Below are 20,372 nucleotides of genomic sequence, written 5' to 3'. Positions count from 1 at the left end.
ATAACTGTTTAAACATGATGTTCATCAGTGGAAATGTAAATGACTGTGAGCAGATTTTGCAAAAAAATGAAATCATCAAAGACTGCATGGCAGAATTAGTGATCTCTTCACTGAAATATTAAACGAAGCATATGTCAGTAAATCTACAGCAGAGTCAGCACAGAGAGAAACTGCAGCAGACTGAAGGTGCAGATTAAAAGCTTGTGCTATTCACTACTTCAAATCACTAAAATTGAAACATAATGCAAGGTTTCTTTTAAAATATACTGATAAAAATATCTCCATCCACCTTATTCCATGCATGTTAGACAAGTGTGAGACGCAGGTTCACTGAAAAGAAGAGAGGAACAGGCAGAGACACCCTTCATGCAGAAAGCATCAACTTTGAGTCTACAAACCTGTTCTTGTCAGGCTGGTTCCATCCAGCCTAAAACCAGCTTTATCTGCTGCTGCAACCAGTGCTTGTGCAAAACTGCCGCTGGTAAAGATCGAGTCATCTGAGGAGCTACCTACGCTAGATCTATGACTAGAAAAGTTACGGTCCTCATCAGACGCAGAACCCCATCCATTTACCATTGAACCTAAAAACAAATGTAGGGGTCTAGTGAGTTGTGCACATTTGATATTTTTTGATCATCTAAAGCTTAAAGACCCACTTAATATGTCCTTTCTCAACAGGAAACTCAAAATTCATTTGACAGAGCTTGATACAAAAGAGCAGTACCCATCTAAAGCTTAAAGACCCACTTAATGTGTCCTTTCACAACAGGAAACCCAAAGTTTATCTGACAGAGCTTGGTATAAAAAGGCACTATCAAAGCTAAATGGGATCTCATTCATAGCTTGTTCCATGTTGCTTTGATCCTGTAAACAAAATGATACACATTCTCTACAACTGTGAAGGCTCCATAATAAATTCTTCTGAAAGTTAATAGATTTTCCCTGGGATTGAAATGAATGTGATTTTTTTTTTACTTGACTTATTATAAATCAGTATCTAGTTTGATATTTGCAAAATGAAGTCTTAATCTAGGACAGCACAAGTGTAAGTCTCAGTAGATATGGCTGAAGTCAGACATGGGCTTCAAGAGCTATCCTGAACGAGACTGGCATTATATCATTTTCTCAATCAAAACATTGAAATAGATGAGCAATTCTAATGGCCCGAAGAAAGCTGACCTAAAGTAGTTCATTCTGGTGGATTAAAGTTACTTTTTTAAAAGGTTAGAAATAATTAACATTCAAGAGCAGAGCAAATATATGCTCAAATTTAATACTGAGTCAGCCACTAAGCCAATGCTGGCCTCATGGTACCTTCTAGCTATGGATTCCCACCACTGCAAGAAAGGAAAATGATAATAACATCATAAAAATGCAGTCAGAAAATGAGATACCAGAAAAAGCACATGAAAGAAATACAGAAATCTTGACATAACTAAAATGTAAAGCACAAAATAGTGAAGAAAGGATTCATCTTATTTGCTCTTCATTTATAGTTTCTCTCCCAATGCATGAAGGATTGACCAGCTACCCAACGTGGCAGTACAATATATTTTCAAAACCTATCGCTCAGTTCAGATTTTTTTTAAAGTACTGAAATTCAGTTTCTTTTGAGGCTTCAGATGCAGTTGATGGTGTTGTGTACTTCTAAAAATCATGGATAAATGTCACAGGATAATTCTACACTGTGCAGTGGAGCAGGAGCCAAAGGAAACTTAGCTAGCACCAAATACCTAGCTTTGCTCTAGGAACAGGGCAGCCATGCTAATTAGTTACCAAGTCCAGCTGAGGTGCAGAGCTACCAGACTGCTTTTGGGACCTGAGCTGCTGCATGGCATTGCATGGTGCTGTGTAGACACAGCACATTTTTCTGAGATAGCATCGGCACCTATCTTGAAATACCTGAAATCTGCTTTTTAAAAACAGTGGCATGCATATGTTGAAAAAAAAGTCCAGTGAACCCATGAGAATCTGCAGAGAACTGGTTTTCAAAGATATGAAGACACATGTGAGAGATACATCATGGCCCTGACTTAACTATTCAGTTAGCACAGCTGAATTTATGTAAATGTACGTAAGATGTGTAGCAGTGTAAGCCATGTTCTTCAAAGCCTTTTTTTAATCCATGTCCAAGAAAATATTATTGTGTTCAAAATCTAGTAAATCAATAGTGACCTGCTTATTAATACCAAATTGATAGGCTAATTAAGTAACGGTTGTGTCAAATATTAAAAATATCCTGCAAAAAATAAGTCATGAGTACAATAAATGAATACTGGAATTTAGTCAGTAGCACAATGCACCACAAAGCCCAAGAACAATGGATTATTTTGTAATGCTGCAGTGACCAAACCTTTTAATGTCAGCAAAGTGGCACGCTATAACAATAAAAGTCCATGCACTCCTAAGATATACGAAAAGAAACCGAAGAGGTCTATGGAGGTCTGACAGGCAGAAAGTGTGTTAAGTGCAACAGAGAGTGACAGAGTTTGATTCTGCTTGCCCAGAGCACACATAAAATTGTTATTTTCCAAACAGACTCAAGCTGATGCGGACAGATGTAAGGAAGCCAAGATAACAGCAAGGGAAGGCTAAAACTGAGTTTCCTCTGAGAAGACAGTTTCTGAACTAACAATCAAAGTGCGATAGGACATCATAGAGAATAAAAAGGCTTAGCAACAGTTATTGATGATGTATGAACAGAGATAATGCAGATAAAAGAGCTCATGAAGATGTAAGAAAATGAGATGCTATAGCTAAGGACATTTTCAAACAATCGCTTATGGACATATTCTGCAAAATATGTAAGCACAAGCTGAAACATAAAAATATAACTAGACCTACAGATATCAAAGGATGATACTTGTATGCTAAAAATTTAACATGTATCTCATTAGTTTCAGGGCCTGAGGGTTTTGTGTGACACATTCAACATAGAGACATATACAAACATATACTGTACAAAATAGGCATGGATTTCAGTATCATAGGCACTATGGATGTTTTAAAGGAACTTAGGTTTTAATTTCCATTGCTCACATTGTTCCATCTGTTTGCTAACCAGTCACTCAGCTGTTACACAACATACAATACACACGATAATTTGGATGGGATGCTTTCAGGGTATGTCTAGGAACAGTTGCTATTTTTTACCTACTCTTTGAAGGGCTGGACTGAAGTTCATCCAGTCCAAAAAAAAAAATCTATGTTTCAAGTGTGAAATAGAGTAAAAATCTGCAAAAGCCCATAATGCTCTCTCCAATGTCTGTGCACACACCTATCATTCTAGACAATGCCAGGTTTTCCTAAAAATAGCTAAATTTTAATTATCAATAGAGTGCTGTTATCAGACAGCCAATTTTTCAGGCTAACCCTATAGAAAAGCCCTGTTCCTGAACTCCTCTGCATTCCCATGGACAGCAAGCATTAGCAAGACTAGGAATAGTGCACTCTGCCCATGGATCCCTTCCCCTCTCCGCCAGCAGCTGTGTTAGGAGGGACCACCTGTCAGGCTGGAAGCATAGCTCAATTCTCGCCGGGATGTGAGCTTTACTGGGATGTCAACACAGCTGCCAACTAAAGCAAACAATGACCCCACCTGGAGTACTGTATCCAGTTCTGGGGTCCCCAGCACAAGAAAGACATGGACCTCTTAGAGGTGGTCCAGAGGAGGACCACAAAAATGATCAGAGGGCTGGAGCACCTCTCCTGTGAAGAAATGTTGAGAGAGTTGGGGTTGTTCAGCCTGGAGAAGAGAAGGCTCCGGGGAGACATTACTGCGGCCTTTCAATATATAAAGGGGGCTTATAAGAAAGATGGAGAAAGACTTTTTACCAATTTCTGTAGTGACAGAACAAGGAGCAACAGTTTAAAACTGAAAGAGGATAGGTTTAAATCAGATATAAGAAAGAAATTGTTTACAATGAGGGTGGTGAGGCACTGGAGCATGTTGCCCAGAGAAGTTGTGCACGCTCCATCATTGGAAGTGTTCAAAGTGAGATTGGATGGGGCTTTTAGCAACCTGGTCTAGTGGAAGGTGTCCCTGCCTGTGGCAGGGGGGTTGGATTAGATGATCTTTAAAGGTCCCTTCCAACTCAAACCATTCTATGATTTAATGATACTTCTGGTTGCTGGAAGCAGAGGCAAAACTCCTTACAACTGCTGAAGTCAGCAAGCTACCATGAGACATATACAGCACCCACAGCTGCATGTGACTAGGTAGCTAAAAGTGAAATCTCTACATTATTCCTACTGGTTCCTGAGCTACTCAGTTTCCATGCATAAACAATTTTTTCCCCACCAAAACTTGCAGCAGCAAAACCCCGGCTTGCTTTGCCCTCTAGAGGTGTGGACATTGCCCAGAAGGCATGGGAGTGCTGGAGCCCAGCCTGGGCACCTCAGGCCACCACGCAGCTGTGTTAATGTAGCACACATGGTGACTGCTTGTTTAAAGACATCCACTGGCCTCTTGTTTTCCAAATCAGATGCACATTTGTTTCTCTCTGAATAAAGGCAGAATAAGAGATGCTGATATCCCTTTCAGATCAACTGTGCATTCTGAAATGGAATGAAACAGGCTTTTAGTGTCTCCTTTACATGCAGCTCACTATGTGTTTTCCAAGAGCACATTTGAGTTTTTACGCTTTCTGGCAACTGTAAATTTTACTCTTGCTGACAGCAGCAGTAAATGCTTTATGCAGAACAAAATCAACTCTGTGAAAAGTTGAACTCTGTTTTCTTGCTCCATAAAATATCTCTTAGTGCTAATCCAAACAGAAAGCTTCTTTGCTCTCAGGGAGAGGTGAAAGGAATAGAGGTGCTAGCTTCTCGTAGACTGCATGCGACTGCTTTTAGTGGCATTTTGCAGGCAATAAAAATGCTATTTTTCTTTGTAAAGTGTACTCTTGCTTTACTTTAAAAAAAGAATCTAATGCACTTGTGAAGTAAAAGCTGCTCACAACAAACCTAAAACTTTAAAAAATTCCATTACATACGTACCAAACTCTATGTGCATGCTTGAAGTTAACAACTGATGTCTCTGGGACTTGTACGTATATGTTTATGTGCTTTCCTTCACAAGACCATTAAGCACATGCTAATATTAAGCCCCTGCTCCTCTGCAGGTTTTTTGATGGAACAGGGCTAGACTGCTTAGGTTTGTGAAGTACAGGTGAAGTCCTTGGGGACTGATGCTACTTCAGCTGAAATCAGTTACAGAATTCCTTTAGCCTTTGTACAGGAGAAACACATTATCCTCTTTTGGATATATCTAACTACCGTCATGGCTACGAAGAGAGAATGTCCACTGATTTTGGTGGAAGTGATGGAATAAAAGGGGCAATAGTCATTCTACCATTAAAATAAGAAAGAATACTGGAAGTGGCTAAATGCAGAATATAAATATGATCACACTTCAAAAATTAGACCTGGTCTTACACTTTACATTATACTTCACCATAAATGCCCAAATATTTAAATGTATACACCTGAAATAAACACTTAAGTTTGAAAATTTTTATTTTGGGGCAGGAAACACTAAACAAAAGTAAGTAAAAATTATACATACATATCTGGCACTTCACAGGTCCAACCATAATTAATGCCCTTCATAAACATTTAATGAAAAATGAATTTATGTCACTTAGCCAACTTTATTTCTGTTTGCATTTTCAATCTTTCCAGATTTTTTTTGGTTTCCATATTGCTGAAAGGCACAAAAATTTCTCAAATTTATTCAAGCTGTTAGAAAAGAAATGCACACAGAACATTAAGTAGTTGCTCAAATGTTGCTGAGCAGTAAAATACTATGATAAAGTGGCATCTTGCTGTGTCTCTATTACTTCTTCAGCACTAAATTTAATTTATGATCAGTCATCAATTCATTTACATGTCGTTTTATGCTAAATCCATCGTTGCTGATGAATGCATATCCCTAGATCCATTAAGCTAAAGTCTGTGCTTTATAATATGACCCTGCTAATTGTTGCATTACCATTTTTATGAGATACAAAAAGTAGCAGTTTCCTATTTTCTGAGCACATATTTAATCCATGAAACACATTCTACCTATTAAATGCATTCTAACTGCTATAAAATAGGATCTTTTGCAATAGGTATCCCTAAGCAAATCAATATAAAGATTGAACTCTGCCATGGTAAAATATAGCTCATGAAAATGATTTTGTGTAATTTTCAAGAATTATTTCATTTGTGCTCAGACACAATGAATGAAAACTTTTACCATACAGACAGTGATCAGTGATTCTTTTAATCATGACCAAAACATGCCAAAGAAGGGACTTTCTTCCTTGCTGAGCTAAACAACTTCTGGAGATCTTTATAATTTCAAATCTATGTAATTCTATAGAAAAAAAAATTGTTATCCATTTGCAATGGTACTGTTTACACCATTATTTCTCTGCTTATATCAGTGTCCTGGTTAAACCACGACAATCAGTTTGTATCAGTTAGTTAGGCACAAAAGGGCTTGTTCTGATTTCTGTGCTGGTCAATGGGTGCATCTCTCCCCTCAGTCAAAATGCACCAGGGCTGAAGATACAACAGCTCTCGCTACCAGCTTCACTGGTGGTGCTGGGGGAGTAGAAGATAAGGAGAAAACCCCCAAACCATAACACTTTGATCTGACAAAACCTAGTGTTGCTCTTAGTGATTTCACTGAGAAGCAAATTAATTTCTTATACAGTCATCATATGCAATTAATTAAGTCTATTAAAGTAGAATAATAAAACAGACTCTTCATGACCATTCATGCCATAAGTCTGCACAGCAATTCATTATAAAGGCAAGCATTAAACATCCACACCCCCCCCATATTTCAGTGTGTCTCTGAAGGCAAAAATAACCCTAAATAATTGTGAATTAACAGTCAAGTAGTCAAGTAAGCAGAAGTTTTACAGCTGCTTTTCAGTTCTTTCTTCTTTTTTTTTTTTTTTTTAATCAGAATCAGTAACTCAGTATCCTAACAAACCATGCTGGGAATGAAACAAAACTTTGGCTTTCATTTCATATTCAGTCCCACAAATGTTCAAATCTAAACCTCCTTCCTTGAGTTTTCTTTGCAATATCTGGAAAATGTTAAGATATAGTCACTGTGCACTCCTCCTTTCTTTTCAATTTATTATACACGTCAACATTATGTCTCTGCCACCTGCAAAGAGAAAAGCTTAATAGCACAGATTAAAACCTTGTCTGAATCTTCAGTTAGCTGTAACTAAAATTCAAGGGCCTGGAAGACAACCTGACTTTTAAACAGTTTAAAGGAGCAACACTGTGGTTTCAGAGGAATTTAGCAGTTTGAGCTCAGCTCATACAGTGCCAGTGCTTCCCCTCAGAGAATCCCACATTTGGCATTGGATGAAAACCTCGGTCTCAGCTCAGCCATAAAGAGCAAAATACCATTTCACTCCGAGAGTGGGTATCGTCAAGTCATTGCAGAGGCATGCTAACAGTACAGGGCGAGGAGACTCGCCCTGCGCACCGTACAGCAACTTTATTTGGAGGCACTCTGGACCAAGGGATGTCAATTTAGATTTCTCACAAACACTGAATTCACAGGGCGCACTTCAAAATGAACAGAAATATTGCTTCATCTGGGTCAGCTGTTCTCATTTGCCTCCATTTTTTAATATAATCTTTAAAGAACTGAAAATGTGGTATATAAATTCCTAAGAAATTGCTGGTTTAAGTCACCAAAAGCCCTGTGAAAAGAAGTAGCTTATATATTCTCAGTGCAAGAAAGAAGAATTTAGTTTTTCTACAGTATTTTAAGAGCAATCAAATTAAAGAATGAGAAACAGCTTAGAAACAATGAATGCAATTTGTTACATACACTCCTTAACACCAGTAAATGCAGCCTGGAAGAGTTAACAGAAACAGGTACACAAAAATTAAAATTATCTTTTGAAACAATTTGCCCAAGGATAATAAACAATTTTCTTCCATCCTAGAAAAAAACGAGCCCAAAACAAGCCCTCAGAAAATCGAGGTTTTGCTCATATAGTAACTGAGGAAAACAGAAGTAGTTTTGTTATTTGGAGAGTTTGCCATTTTACAAATCGTTTAGACTAACACTGTGGCTGTATTTTTGTAAGGCTATAATTTCGTAATTGTTTTAAGTCAATCTAAGTGTTGGCTATACGCTAAAGGGGCAGTCTGTCATTTTGCTTCCCTTCCAGCTGCACATTCCCTTCCTGCAGTGCTGGCAAACACCTTGCCATGCGGTGAACCAGATCAAGGAACAGATCGAGCTAGTAATTAAGCAAGAAAAAGCAAAAGAAAAACCTTAATTTTCAGCTGGATGAGGCTACAACAAGATAGTGGTCGAAATGAGTGGGAGTGCATTTAGACCACCTTAAGTACACTCCCAGACTACATTACCAAATTCTGCCCAATTTCTTCCAAAAAAATACATCAGGAAGTTTTTAACTCTCCAATAATTAAACATTTAACACTCCAATAATTAAACAAGATTTCTAACTATTAGAACAAGCTTAAATGTTATTCATAAAAGGACAAATTGTAATAAGCACAGAAGTCCGTGAATTGGTGCAGAAATGCAGCTATTCCCCACTTTGCACTAGGAAGGGTAGTCCAAAATATTAGGTGAAAATGCAAATGTGAAAAACATTCATTTTCTGATTCATGGATGTATCAACATTGACATTTTAATACATACCAAATGGAAAATATATAGCCACCTGATTTTTTTAATTATTATTTATTTCTGTATTACGAGTGTAAAACCCTTACTGCATTCCTAATGGAAAGGCTTCTAAGCCATTAGTGAGATATGCAAAAATATGCAGAATTATAGCCTGAAGGAGATTACACTAGAAATTCAAGCAAAGTGACTTAACATACTCATGCACTAATAAGTTAACCTTCTCAATTCAGGGATTTAAACTTTAACTCTATGGCCTTCAGTTAGATCTGGATTTCAAATCACAGCAGCAGAGATACAATTCTTAAATCTTAATTAGATTGGCAAGCAGTCTGGCCCTAGGGTGAAGGAAAACCTGGTAAGTGGGATTAAGCTACACACTATTTAATTCAACAAGGGAAAAGGAAGGAAATTATAGGTATTGATGGTCCCTCACTGTCATATTCCTGCAGTGTTTTCAGAATGGCAATGTTTAAGTAAGGGTGCAAAATCCTTGGAATTTCAAAGGTCCAGAACAAAGAATTTCATCTATTCAGTGCTCTTCCACTGAGATCAAAGACTGAAGAAGCACCAACTAGCTTTTATGAGCTATGGACACTATGTACATTTGGGTCTCCAGTACAGCTGTACATTATGGATACAGGATATTATATAGAGGCCCAAGTTCAACCTAAAGGGAAATACACTGATGCTTACAAAAAGTATATTATGTCCACATAAAATCTGTATTTTACAAAAAACGTCTTTCACTGCCTACATTTCATCAACAGCATTTTTATTCATTCAGATTCTGTGCATTAGTTTAGCATGCCTTTCTAGGTCCCCTTTGATGATCCCTGTTGTAACTTTCCAAGGCATGCAAAGGGTGAGAAGCAGTGAAGGATGGAGTGTCAGAATAATTAAATATCTTCACTGAAAGGCAACAATTACTAAATTCAGCAATACAAAGTAGGTTCAAAAGACACATTTTCCTACATAAATGTTGTATTTACTCTGTAGATAAATGTTGTGCTGATCTAAATACACTTATTCTTAAGTCTTTTAACTTTGCTGTGTTCATCTGTGAAAGCATTTACCCAGCAAAATATCTAAAAGTGCTTTAAGATAACATTTTTATGCTGCTTCTGATTCATGAAATGTATATTCCTAAGCCAAGGTCTTCCCCCTCCTTTCTATGTAACTGGCTTGCTTCTCCAGTAGACTGAACTTTTCATGAAAGCTAGGATATAATTGAGTTTTCTTTCAAGTCTTTAAAGCTTTTTAAAATTCATGAATTTTCTTATCATTTTGCAGCAAAGCAAAGTATTTTCAAATCCTTCTTTAACTTTAGTGTTTAATATTAACATATTCTAAATGTTACAGAAATAGAGTAGAATAAATTTTCACTTAGAAAGTGTTTGACTGATGATGTATTTTACTGTTAGGAACAAGTTGGTGTCACTGTTAACTGTGTTTGGTTACCTGTCACAGAGCTGTCTAGATTGTCCATACTGGAGCCTGGAGTATGCTCTAGACCTCTTAGCGGCCTACTGATTTCTACAGTTTCTTCTTCAATATCATCCTCCTCATCATCATCATCTGGAACATCTGTTTCCAAATCTGAAATAAGGTTTCCAGATACATATCCTAGGGGCGGAACTGGAGCCTGAGGAGGTTGTGTACTGCTTTGGATGTGCCTACACAAACAAACAGGAAAACATCATCAGAATGGATAAGACTTTGTACCCTATGGTCAATAGAAGACAAACCTTTCAATAAGTCCTGAAGTAGATTTACAAAACATGCTTGTTAGGTCAAACTCAAGAAAAGACAGTTCAGTTATTCACCGTAGCTTCTAACACCAGAGTACCTGCCCACTTTCCAGTCTTAAATACACCTCTCCTGTAACATGGGGAAGGTCAAGATTGTCGTTTTACAGATGAAGAACGATGTACACAGAGGCTATGTAAATCAGGTAGGAAGTCCACGGAAAAGCACAATTCTGAATCCCAACCTAGCATATAAATGTCTCACCCAATATTCCACCTTGCAAATCACACGTTGAGCCAAAATTAAATTTCACTCCTTCTGCCTAAACAGACTTAGTGCCCTTAAGTAGAACTCACCCTAAAGAGAAGGAAATGACCAGTAGGACAAAAGAAATTTTCAAGTCCAATGAACCCATTATCAGCAAGGCCTTTTTATTTTGCTTTATTCCAAGCAGTTTAATAGATTTAATTGCAGCAGTATTAGGGCATGCATGTGTGAAATTACTGCATGCAGCAATCACAATTAAAAAAAGAAAAACAAAGATAAAAAGCATCCACAGGATAGCTAAATGGCCAAAGGCACGCACAGGACTTGGAGTTTCATTTGTGTGGTCTCTGAGAGGCTAGAGAGGAAAAGAACAACCATCGGCTTTCAATGCAGCATTCTCCCCAGCACTACAGGTACACAGCAAGCTGTGCCAGGGGACCCAGGCATGACTGGCCTTGGCATAGAAGCATGTACCATGCTTGAAATTGCTAACTTAGGCATGTGGGAATCCTTGGGTGGCGGTACATGAGGTGCTGTGACCTGATTCGAATCAGCAGCACTCTGGACAGGATCCAGGATTCTGCTGGTCTCTTGCTTGGACATCAGCATAACAGAAAAAATTACAACTGTCACCTGTTTGGTTTCCTAGTTCTAGTATATTTTAGATGAAAACTTTGTGCTGTATTATTACCTACACTCGGTAAGTGCAGTAATTGTCTTTATTCAAAGAGCGCTTTTTTTTTCATAACTTAAATCTATGGAATCTGAGAATGTCATGGTAAATGTTATGTACCACTGGAATCTCTCTCCACCTTGGTGTAGGTTTTAACTTATTGCCTTATTTGCACAGCAAATGCTTCCCTTCTGATATACAACGCCCTTCTGATTACAACTTCTTGAATACTTTTTCTGCCTGGACACCAGGTTCTTAGCTATGCAGTGTTCAAAACACTGCACCAAAGGGCACTACTATCTAACTAACCCTCAATAAACAGTGTGATTAGCTCCCAGTCAAGCAAAATACTTAAGTATATGCTTAATGTTAAGCATGTGATAGAACAATTGAAGTCAATTTCTCATGTACTTGTAGTTAAGCATATATTTAAGTGATTTGCTGGATCAAGGCCATAATGATTATGTACTTTTCCAGTAATCTCTAATGTGCTCTTTCTTAAATTTCTAGTTGGCTGGTCTCTATATTTGTCTTCTGTTACTCCTACAGTAACCTATCTGACACGTCTCATCTTGTTGTTTTGTCCCCTCCTTGCCCCCCACACTGGACAGGTTAACTTTGTGAAAAGAAAACTAAGAAATCTTCCTTCCCACTGAAGACAATGGAGGACTTCCCACTGACTTTGAACATGTGCTGAACAGCATGATACATGTCCAGCCAAACGATATTAAAGCATTAAACAATTCCATTTCATAACTACTGCAAAAATCACTTCTATTTGCAACCCTCAATATTTACCCCAATACCTGCTATAAGGTCCTAGTATGAAAAAAGGTTATCTCCCTGATATTTTTTTCAGTTTCAGGCTCAATTACTGTGACCTTACACAAAAGCGATGTTAAAATCTGTGTATTCCTGAGCACATTATGACATTTCCCAATCAATTTTCATTTCTCCAAAAAGGGAACAAGACCTCCCCTGTCAGTTGCAAGAGGCTTTGCTACAGAGTCCTACTATGTTATCCACTCCCAGACTGGCACCCACAGTTTGTAGGGCGTAGAAAGGGTAACAGCTGCAAAATGCAGCAGTGATTGACTGCGCAGACAGGGTATGCATCTGTGTGCTGGCTCACAAGTCAGCTACCTTCAATAGGCCAGGTCTAGCTGCTGCCTGGGATTTGGGTCTGTCCCACAGGCAGGTCGGGGTCTGTGCTTGGCAGCGTGACACTGCAGCAGGACCAAAGTACCCTGTTGATTGAGTGCAGATTGCAGGCAAGCCTCAAGGCTTTGACGGTGTCCAGGGAAAACAGCTGGCTTTGATTTGGCACCACCTGCCTACCTGCCTGATCTATTTATGGTAGCTCAAGCTGAATAACTCTGTGGCTTTATTTACCAGCGAAGAAAGGCTGCTCCTCCACTGGCAGCACGCCATTCAGTAACTAGCTCTGCTCCTCTCCTCTGAGATTCGCAGGCTTTGTCTGGATAGAAAAGTTGTAAAAGGACAACTGCCGCTTAGGGAACATCCAGAAAGCAACTGACCTTCACCATATCCCCAGCCTGGTGCAGTTGACAAGTTCTTTTTCGGTCCCTGAAGAGATTGCTTCTGTTTGTTTTGCAGGGGAAATGTTACTGTGGTATTTGCTTGCTCTTCCTTTAAATAGGCATAAAGCACTCTAAAACGCTAGATCCATTTTGTAAATACTAACAACTTCCTTTCTGCTATTTCTGGGTTTTTCCCTATGAGTCAGAAATTTCATGGTATTTCAAACTACAGTCAGAGATGCAAATGCTTCATTCTCATGTGACACAGGGTAAAAGTTGCTACATTGCTATTTCAAGTGACTAGCATTAGTTTTAATCAGGAATTTAGAACCTCAATATTTTTGAAAATCCTAAAAAATTCATATCTTTTGCTAGCATGAAAAGAGAGTACTCCGAACTGTACAAAAGTTATCAGTAGGTGGGTGTTAACTACTTAGTTGAATGTATGTAAAACTCCAAAGGAATATTATTTTTACATGGTTTTAGCCAAGATTTAACATATTACCAAGCATTATGGTTTAAAAAGCACCTACTAATGTTTAAGGCCTTCACACTGTAGACACAGTTTTGCTATCTCTTCTTCCATTTTACTGCTCTGGAAACATTACTGAAACGTTACTCAACACAGTTGATATTTATGCCATCAAGGAATAAACTATTATTATGCTTTGACTTCCCAGACCACAGGTGCCCCCTTCAAACATTTACCATGTCTGCTTTGCTATATCAAACTGGTAAGCCCTAGTTAATTCATCAAGGTGGGCTTGAAGCATTGGCTGCATCTCCTCTCGTGGAGAAGGTGTGAGGGTTGCAGTTGACTGTTGCCCAAAGGAGATTGCAGGTGATGAAGCTACTCCTCGGACAGGAGGTGTGGGAACACGATCATCATCTTCTTCAAGCTCATCCTCCATGCCCTGATGTAGGTAGGTCTGAACTGGCAAGGGCGGACACCAACCATCACTGTCATATCTAAAACAAAAACCAAGTAAACTTAGTTTATACCAAATCTCATCTCATCCCATGCAGTAGATGGCATACAGGATTTCTGCTACAGTTGGAACCCTCTTCATGCAGTGTGAGCTTTAACATTTATTGAAAATACAGTCATAATTGCTTAAATTCTCCTTACCAAGTCTGTTTAATTTTGCCGGCAACAGCTAAGTGACTTGAACAAGATGTGCAACAAAAAATTACTGATCCATTATCACATTTGTTAATGGCGATTAGATCATGTTACGCCACAATCAACAACAAAAATGAACTAACTCACTTCCTGGACCATTAGCCTAGCAGAATACATGAAGATTGACCTAGACATGAAAATAGCAGCATTCTTAGAAGGCAGAGTGAGCTTTACGTAGTTGCACTATGCACTTCCTTACTCCCATCCTCCCCTTTCTTCGTCTGTAAGTTTACTATTTGATTTTATTTTGTAGCTTAAATAAAAAAGCTACACTTTCCACATAAATTCTGGTCTTTCCACACTGCATATAGGTATCTACTATGGTGTGTAATACATTCATGTTGCAGCAGCACTGACCCTAAGCATATGCTACGTCACAGCACCAGCTGATAAGATACATTAGCACACATGCTGACAGCTCTGCCAGCACGCCACCTCCTAACCAATCTTTACTGGGACTTACCTAGGCAGTGCTAAATTTCTGAACACTTTCAACACACCTGCCCAAAGTAAATTAAAAGATTAACAACTACCAATATTCTTCAATACCAAATTCTTCTCTCTTCACATAAAAGAGATGTTCTGATAGGTTTCTGTGGTTCAATTTTTAGTCTTATACTAAAGGTGTAAGAGCTGATGTTACATCTGATCAGGGCTAGAAACAGAAGCTTTATATTCTATTCTATTATGCAACCTTTGCCAGCAATTCAATCGTTTTCTGTCTCTGTCCTCATAACAGGACCTTTCAATTCAGTGCTGTATTACAGTATCATCCCACAACCCTGTCCCTTAGAGACACCAGCATCACTCAAGATGAATAGGCCCTAGTGAATGTGGTCATTCCCTGTGTGCTATCTCCCCTGAGTAATTCCCTAATCTGAACATAACTTTAGTTGTGCACTTCTCTGCTGACGATCACACCATTCAAATCTCAACACTGTCTACTCTTCCCATCTTCAAAACGTCCAGTCAGTCTGCAGTCCCTTGAGCATCTGCATACGTTTCTTCTTAACTCCCAGCGTATTCCAAAATACCTCCGGTTAGACAGCTCTTTTCAAAAGGCAACCAGACAACCAAAAGCTCTCACAGCTCCTTCATTGTTAAACCATCTCACACTCTAAAGGCCATTCCCCAAGCATCATCTAAGTCACTTTATCTTCTTTCCACCGTCAAGGCCTGCTGACAAGGTACACCCCTTTTTTCTGCAATGCAGTTAGGCAATGCATTGCATTATACGGTTAATTTCTTAAAACAGTTTAAAAATACTCCTTTAAGGCTTCTAATTTCGAAGGAAGGAATTACCAATTTCCCTCAGAAAAATGAATCACTGCCAATTTTCTCAAGTGTGAAGCCGGGTTACAAAACAGCTGGGAACACTGAGACAGAGAAGTTTCAAAACCTGTATTATGAACAGAACATTTACTTTATGTAAACCCCAAAGATTTCTAAACTTAACTAAACTACTTTTTCCTTATTCAAAAGTCTGTAGTCTGTATTTAAACGCACAGATTCAGGGTAGCTAAACCAACCTGACTTAATCATCCAAAATGCTGTGGACGACACATCTTGTAATTAAGGCTGGTATCACTTCAACCCTATATGAAGATATAACCATATGTAGGTACACAAACAAATGTTTGTGTACAGAGGTGCAAATAAATGCTGCATCTTAACACTTGGCATTTATGAACTTTTGAGTGAATGATCATTACCATTTTGATAACACAGAGATTTAAGAAAATGTTATATGATACATATTCAATTCCTTAGGAGACAATTAAGATATGACTACCCCTAATTTGTGTTTCCTTGCAATATTCACTCATGACATTGCCACCCAAGGGTGAAGGGACCATCCTATCTCATGCTGCTAAAAATGTACCGTGCAACAGCTCTGTCACTTATTTTTACTCTCTCAACCTCATGCTTTAGTATAATAGCTTCTTCTTTAAAAGGGACAGGGCAGAAAGATACTCCTTAGTGACTTTTCAGTAATGCATAAATGAGCTTTGAATGTGCTTGCCTTTTGACCCTACTTGCTTCAAATCCCCAAATGTTCAGCTTGATAGCAAAAAGATTTCTTAGAAAAAGATTTCTTAGGAGAAAGATTCTGCACAAGTACCACATCTTTACCTAGATTTTGTTTGAAATGGAAAGGAGCGTAAGCCTGAGGTTCAGGCCACTGAGATTCAAGATTTCAGGTACAAGAACCTTTGACTTCATAATGTAAGATGCCTGAAAAGCCACCAGTTCTAACCTGCATTTTACAAAAAAAAAAACAAAACCAAAACCAATCTGCAAGAAAAAGCTAGGAAACCTAACAGGCTACATACTAACTACACCTCATATAAATGATACAGTTATTGAAACTTCTGGAACCTGCACAGTGAATATTGATCACATCCATGTTCTTTTTGGGTTTCTGAGTAAATACAACTTGGTGAAAATGCATGCAATCTTTTTCAAGTACTTCTTATTAAAATCTAAGCACCTTAATTTCTCTAGGGACCTCTGATTGTAATTTCATGATAATTAAGTCCCTAAATAAGTTCTGGTTAACAAATATGTCTCTCTATGTTTCTAATAATTTTTTTCTATTCTCAGCACTTTTATTCTATTAAAAAGCTTGGTTCATTACATTGATAGATTTTTTTCTTCAAAATAAAAACCAGACATGATAGATAAGGCGCACATTCTTTAACAGTTCTGTTCCTTTACACACATCATTGCAGCAAAGAAAGCTTCCCTGTCTAGGCCTTGCCAGAAAGGATTTTTTGATGTAGAACGATTACCTTCTTTACTTTTTCTAAAACCAGAAAATTACTATCAAATATATTGATATCCAGCAGCTAATATTGCATTTTAAGGTGGAATCAATAGTAAGGAAAAGAAATAACCAATGACAACAATATGAAGACTGCCTTTACTGGGGTTGGCTCAAGATCATGCACATTATTAATGAAAAAATATAAGAAGATGATAATGAATAAGTAATAAGCATTTCCCTACTGTCAAGTTTATTAGATAAAACCAAGCAAAAGCATCCTCTCTGAAAAGGGCAGGAAAGGGAACATGCTTGATTGGGAGCTACTACAGGAAAAGAGAAACTTCAAAGACTTTGCAGTATATACAAGAGAAAATTAAGGAAGACAACACGGAACAAGCACAGAGTTTGTAGAAGACCACAAAAGGGGGATGTTTCACAGGAAAGAGCTTGCTAGGAAAACAAGAGTATAAACAGACTTTCTGCAAAGGTTAAATAGGAATTTAAGACATCCCAAAAGCTACCACATTATATACAATGGCTGCTTGGATTAACATATTCACCCTTCCTTATGTGTGTTGCAGTTCATGGAAAAATGGAGGTGAATGCAAACCTCAGTTCTGGGGAGAAGACAGTAGAAAGAACTAAGAGTGTATTCTGGTTTTCTTCCTTACCTCTGATTAAGTTAGATGACTTTTTTTTTTCTCACTTGCTGCTATTGTGGATTTTCTTTTACAATTTATAAGACAATAGGCCACTAGTGTTAATTCCTAGTAAGCAAAATAAGGTATCAAGACTGTTTAGTTTATTTGGGATATTCATGCCAATGAAACTCACACTTGAATTCAAGATTTACAAGAAGACATGCACAGAAATATAAGTTTCTGTTTAGATGCTCACTTCCTTGTTTTATTGCTCTGAACTTTCACCTTTCATATCACTTTGCAAGAACTTTATTAAAGTCTTCAGTTTTTCTGAATGGAAGTCCATTTTTCAACTGTAATTCACAATATAATTGCATCTGCATGTAATTAATTCTAAAATTAAAACACATTGAAATTGTCATACATAATATACATCAAAGCAAATCAAGAAAAACAGTTTTAAAAAATTGCTTGCTTTTTTTCTTACCCGATATGTCAATATTAAATGCAACATAAGGAATGCAGTCTATGATTCATTTTATTTTAGCATGTTGAAAATGACAGAAACAAGATCAACCCCTCAATACAGAATGACTGTTAGAATTGGATACCTCCTCAGGAAGTATGGGCATTGCAGATTAACTAATTTCAGTGAAGTTGGTTGCAAATTACTGTAGCTCAAGACTGATACTGTAAGTCTAATTTTCAAAATTTTTTTGCGTTTTGTAAAATGCACGTTAGAAGGTCTTGTTACAACCACCGTTAATGAGATATTACAAAAAACAGAGAAGAGTAATTCAAAAGATAATCAGAGGAAAAACTAAGTCTGAATTGTTGGGAACCTGGAAGGCTGCTGACTACCTTATCCTTAAATAACCAGTGTTGTCTTGGTGATCAACATCATTCCTTCCAGCTAAATAACAGATACTTTATGCAACTGAGGAGTGAAGCCTTGTGTCACAAGGGATTTCTCTAGAAAGTATTTCCATTTACCTTTTATGCTATTTCATTGTCCAGAAAGAAAATCAAAGTTGTTTGCCTTCGATAGCGTAATTATTTTAGAGAAATGGCTGTACATGAGTTTTAAGGATATAAACTGATAAAGACAAATATTATATGGCGAAACTATCTTAAATTTACTTTAGCTTTTTATAACAGAATACAGAACATAATGATTATACGCACTTTTTGCCTTGAGATTTAAACAACACTTACAATCAGGAAGGTTATTCATTTTCCCTTATATTTGCTTTGAAATTCTAACTCTAATACAACCTGAATGGACCTTCATTTTAAAAGAAACTCCACTGACTTACACAGTTAGTTACTATTCATTTTAGGAGTTGAAGGAATTGGTATAAACTGCTATAAACTTGGTACAAAATATTAATATTTAGTTCTTCTAATTTTCATTATAAAAGTAGTGATGATCAATTCATGCTTACAACAGAGATAACACTTGAAGTATTTTTATTCAGTAAAGCTATTAGAAAGATTTTTAAAACATATGTTTAATCTTCAGGAAATATTGATTAATCCATGTATTTAAATAGACAGAAATTTGTCCCTGACAGAACAATGATTCTCAAAGGCTCCAACAAAACTGACCACAGTAAACTATTTTTCTATATACTCTGATTTTCCTCCCAAGTTTGATAACCGGGTATTTCATATAATTTCACTTTATAAAAAGCATTCCATAATTGTTCTCTGTGCAGGAAATGTCTCTTTCCTCTCATTTAGTGCTTTTTGTGTGATTCTGTGTCCTTGAGAACAAGTTTAAGCTATCCAAAAATAAGTGTAAGGTTCCAGAAACTCAAGAGTTGTTTAAATAATAATAAAAAAGGCCTATAAATAGCATGCCTTCCTCAACTGTGAAATTTCTCCTAAAAGCTGATGAGAAGATTACTATCCACTGGTTGATCTTCTAAAATTAATCCAATTTACTGTGGGGTTTTTTTGTTCTGTTGGCTTTAATATTTTTAAACATCAAAGCAGTGAAAAAATACAAGGAGCCAGATTATGTCATCCTTACTCACTCGGAGTCCCATCATCTGCAAGCAGTCCCAACAGAATTCAATTAAACTACAAGTGAAGAGAGATACTTCTCAGCATGAGTAAGCAGAGAAGCCCTGCACGATGATGAAGCAAGGTCACTTTTATTTCTGTCTTCAGTCATTAGCAAGAGAAGCTATTCAAACATTCCTCCTCTATAGCCTTGAATAAGTCTATAGGATAAGGCTCGCTCTCTCTTTTTTTTTTTTTTTAACAAAGCAGAATAATATTGTCATTTAGCAAAATAATAAAAAAAAAAGCCTCATCTCTGCAATCCACAGATTTTTCTTCAAAAGAAAAAGAAGATAATTACCCTGCTTCTTGCTGATCCACCCCATAGTGTTCCAGCTCTGTGCCTGGAAGTGGCTGCACAGGAGGGGGTGGGAGGGGAACACTGGCCCAGTTTGAACCATTATTTTTCTGGGGCTTGGCAGTATTTTTGTTTTTCTTCTTTTTCCCTCCTTTTCCACCTGAAAATCCAAAAAGAAAAATAAAATGTTAGAAATATAATGTGGGGGAAAAAGCTAGCTATTTACATTCCTTTGAAAGAATTCTGATTCCAGATGGCATGCCCCAAAAAAGAGGATGTATTTTTATCTCAGCAGAATCAGCATCAACGTGCTAATGCTGTTACAAGGTTATAAATAATAATAGAATGGAATGGAAAAGTATTCTGAATAATTGCTGAAAATCAATTCTTTATAAAACTTCACACATTTGCACCACAGTAGTGCCCAACCAAGGGAAGATGTGTTTTGCTGTATCAGAAATATATTTACTGATATATTCATATCCGCTTTATGAATTCTTGAATTG

At 37.4% G+C, this 20,372-nt stretch overlaps 1 protein-coding gene across 1 annotated transcript in view; it reads right to left on the bottom strand.

The window, feature by feature from the left end:
* The window catches only part of ROBO2 (roundabout, axon guidance receptor, homolog 2 (Drosophila)), a 469,290-nt gene that overhangs the window by 19,231 nt on the left and 429,687 nt on the right, over positions 1-20,372 (bottom strand). Inside the window, exons 23-25 of the mRNA XM_010567635.1 lie at positions 19,870-20,026; positions 13,619-13,879; positions 10,142-10,356 (exon numbers count right to left, since the gene is read on the bottom strand). Coding sequence (XP_010565937.1) covers positions 10,142-10,356; positions 13,619-13,879; positions 19,870-20,026 — 633 coding nt within the window. The remainder of the gene's footprint in view (positions 1-10,141; positions 10,357-13,618; positions 13,880-19,869; positions 20,027-20,372) is intronic.

Source organism: Haliaeetus leucocephalus, unplaced genomic scaffold (assembly GCF_000737465.1).
Source record: "Haliaeetus leucocephalus isolate CR32 unplaced genomic scaffold, Haliaeetus_leucocephalus-4.0 Scaffold228, whole genome shotgun sequence".
Taxonomy (NCBI): Eukaryota; Metazoa; Chordata; class Aves; order Accipitriformes; family Accipitridae; genus Haliaeetus; species Haliaeetus leucocephalus.
The sequence above is the reverse complement of the archived record's forward strand: the minus strand, read 5'-3'. Positions and strand labels throughout refer to the sequence as shown.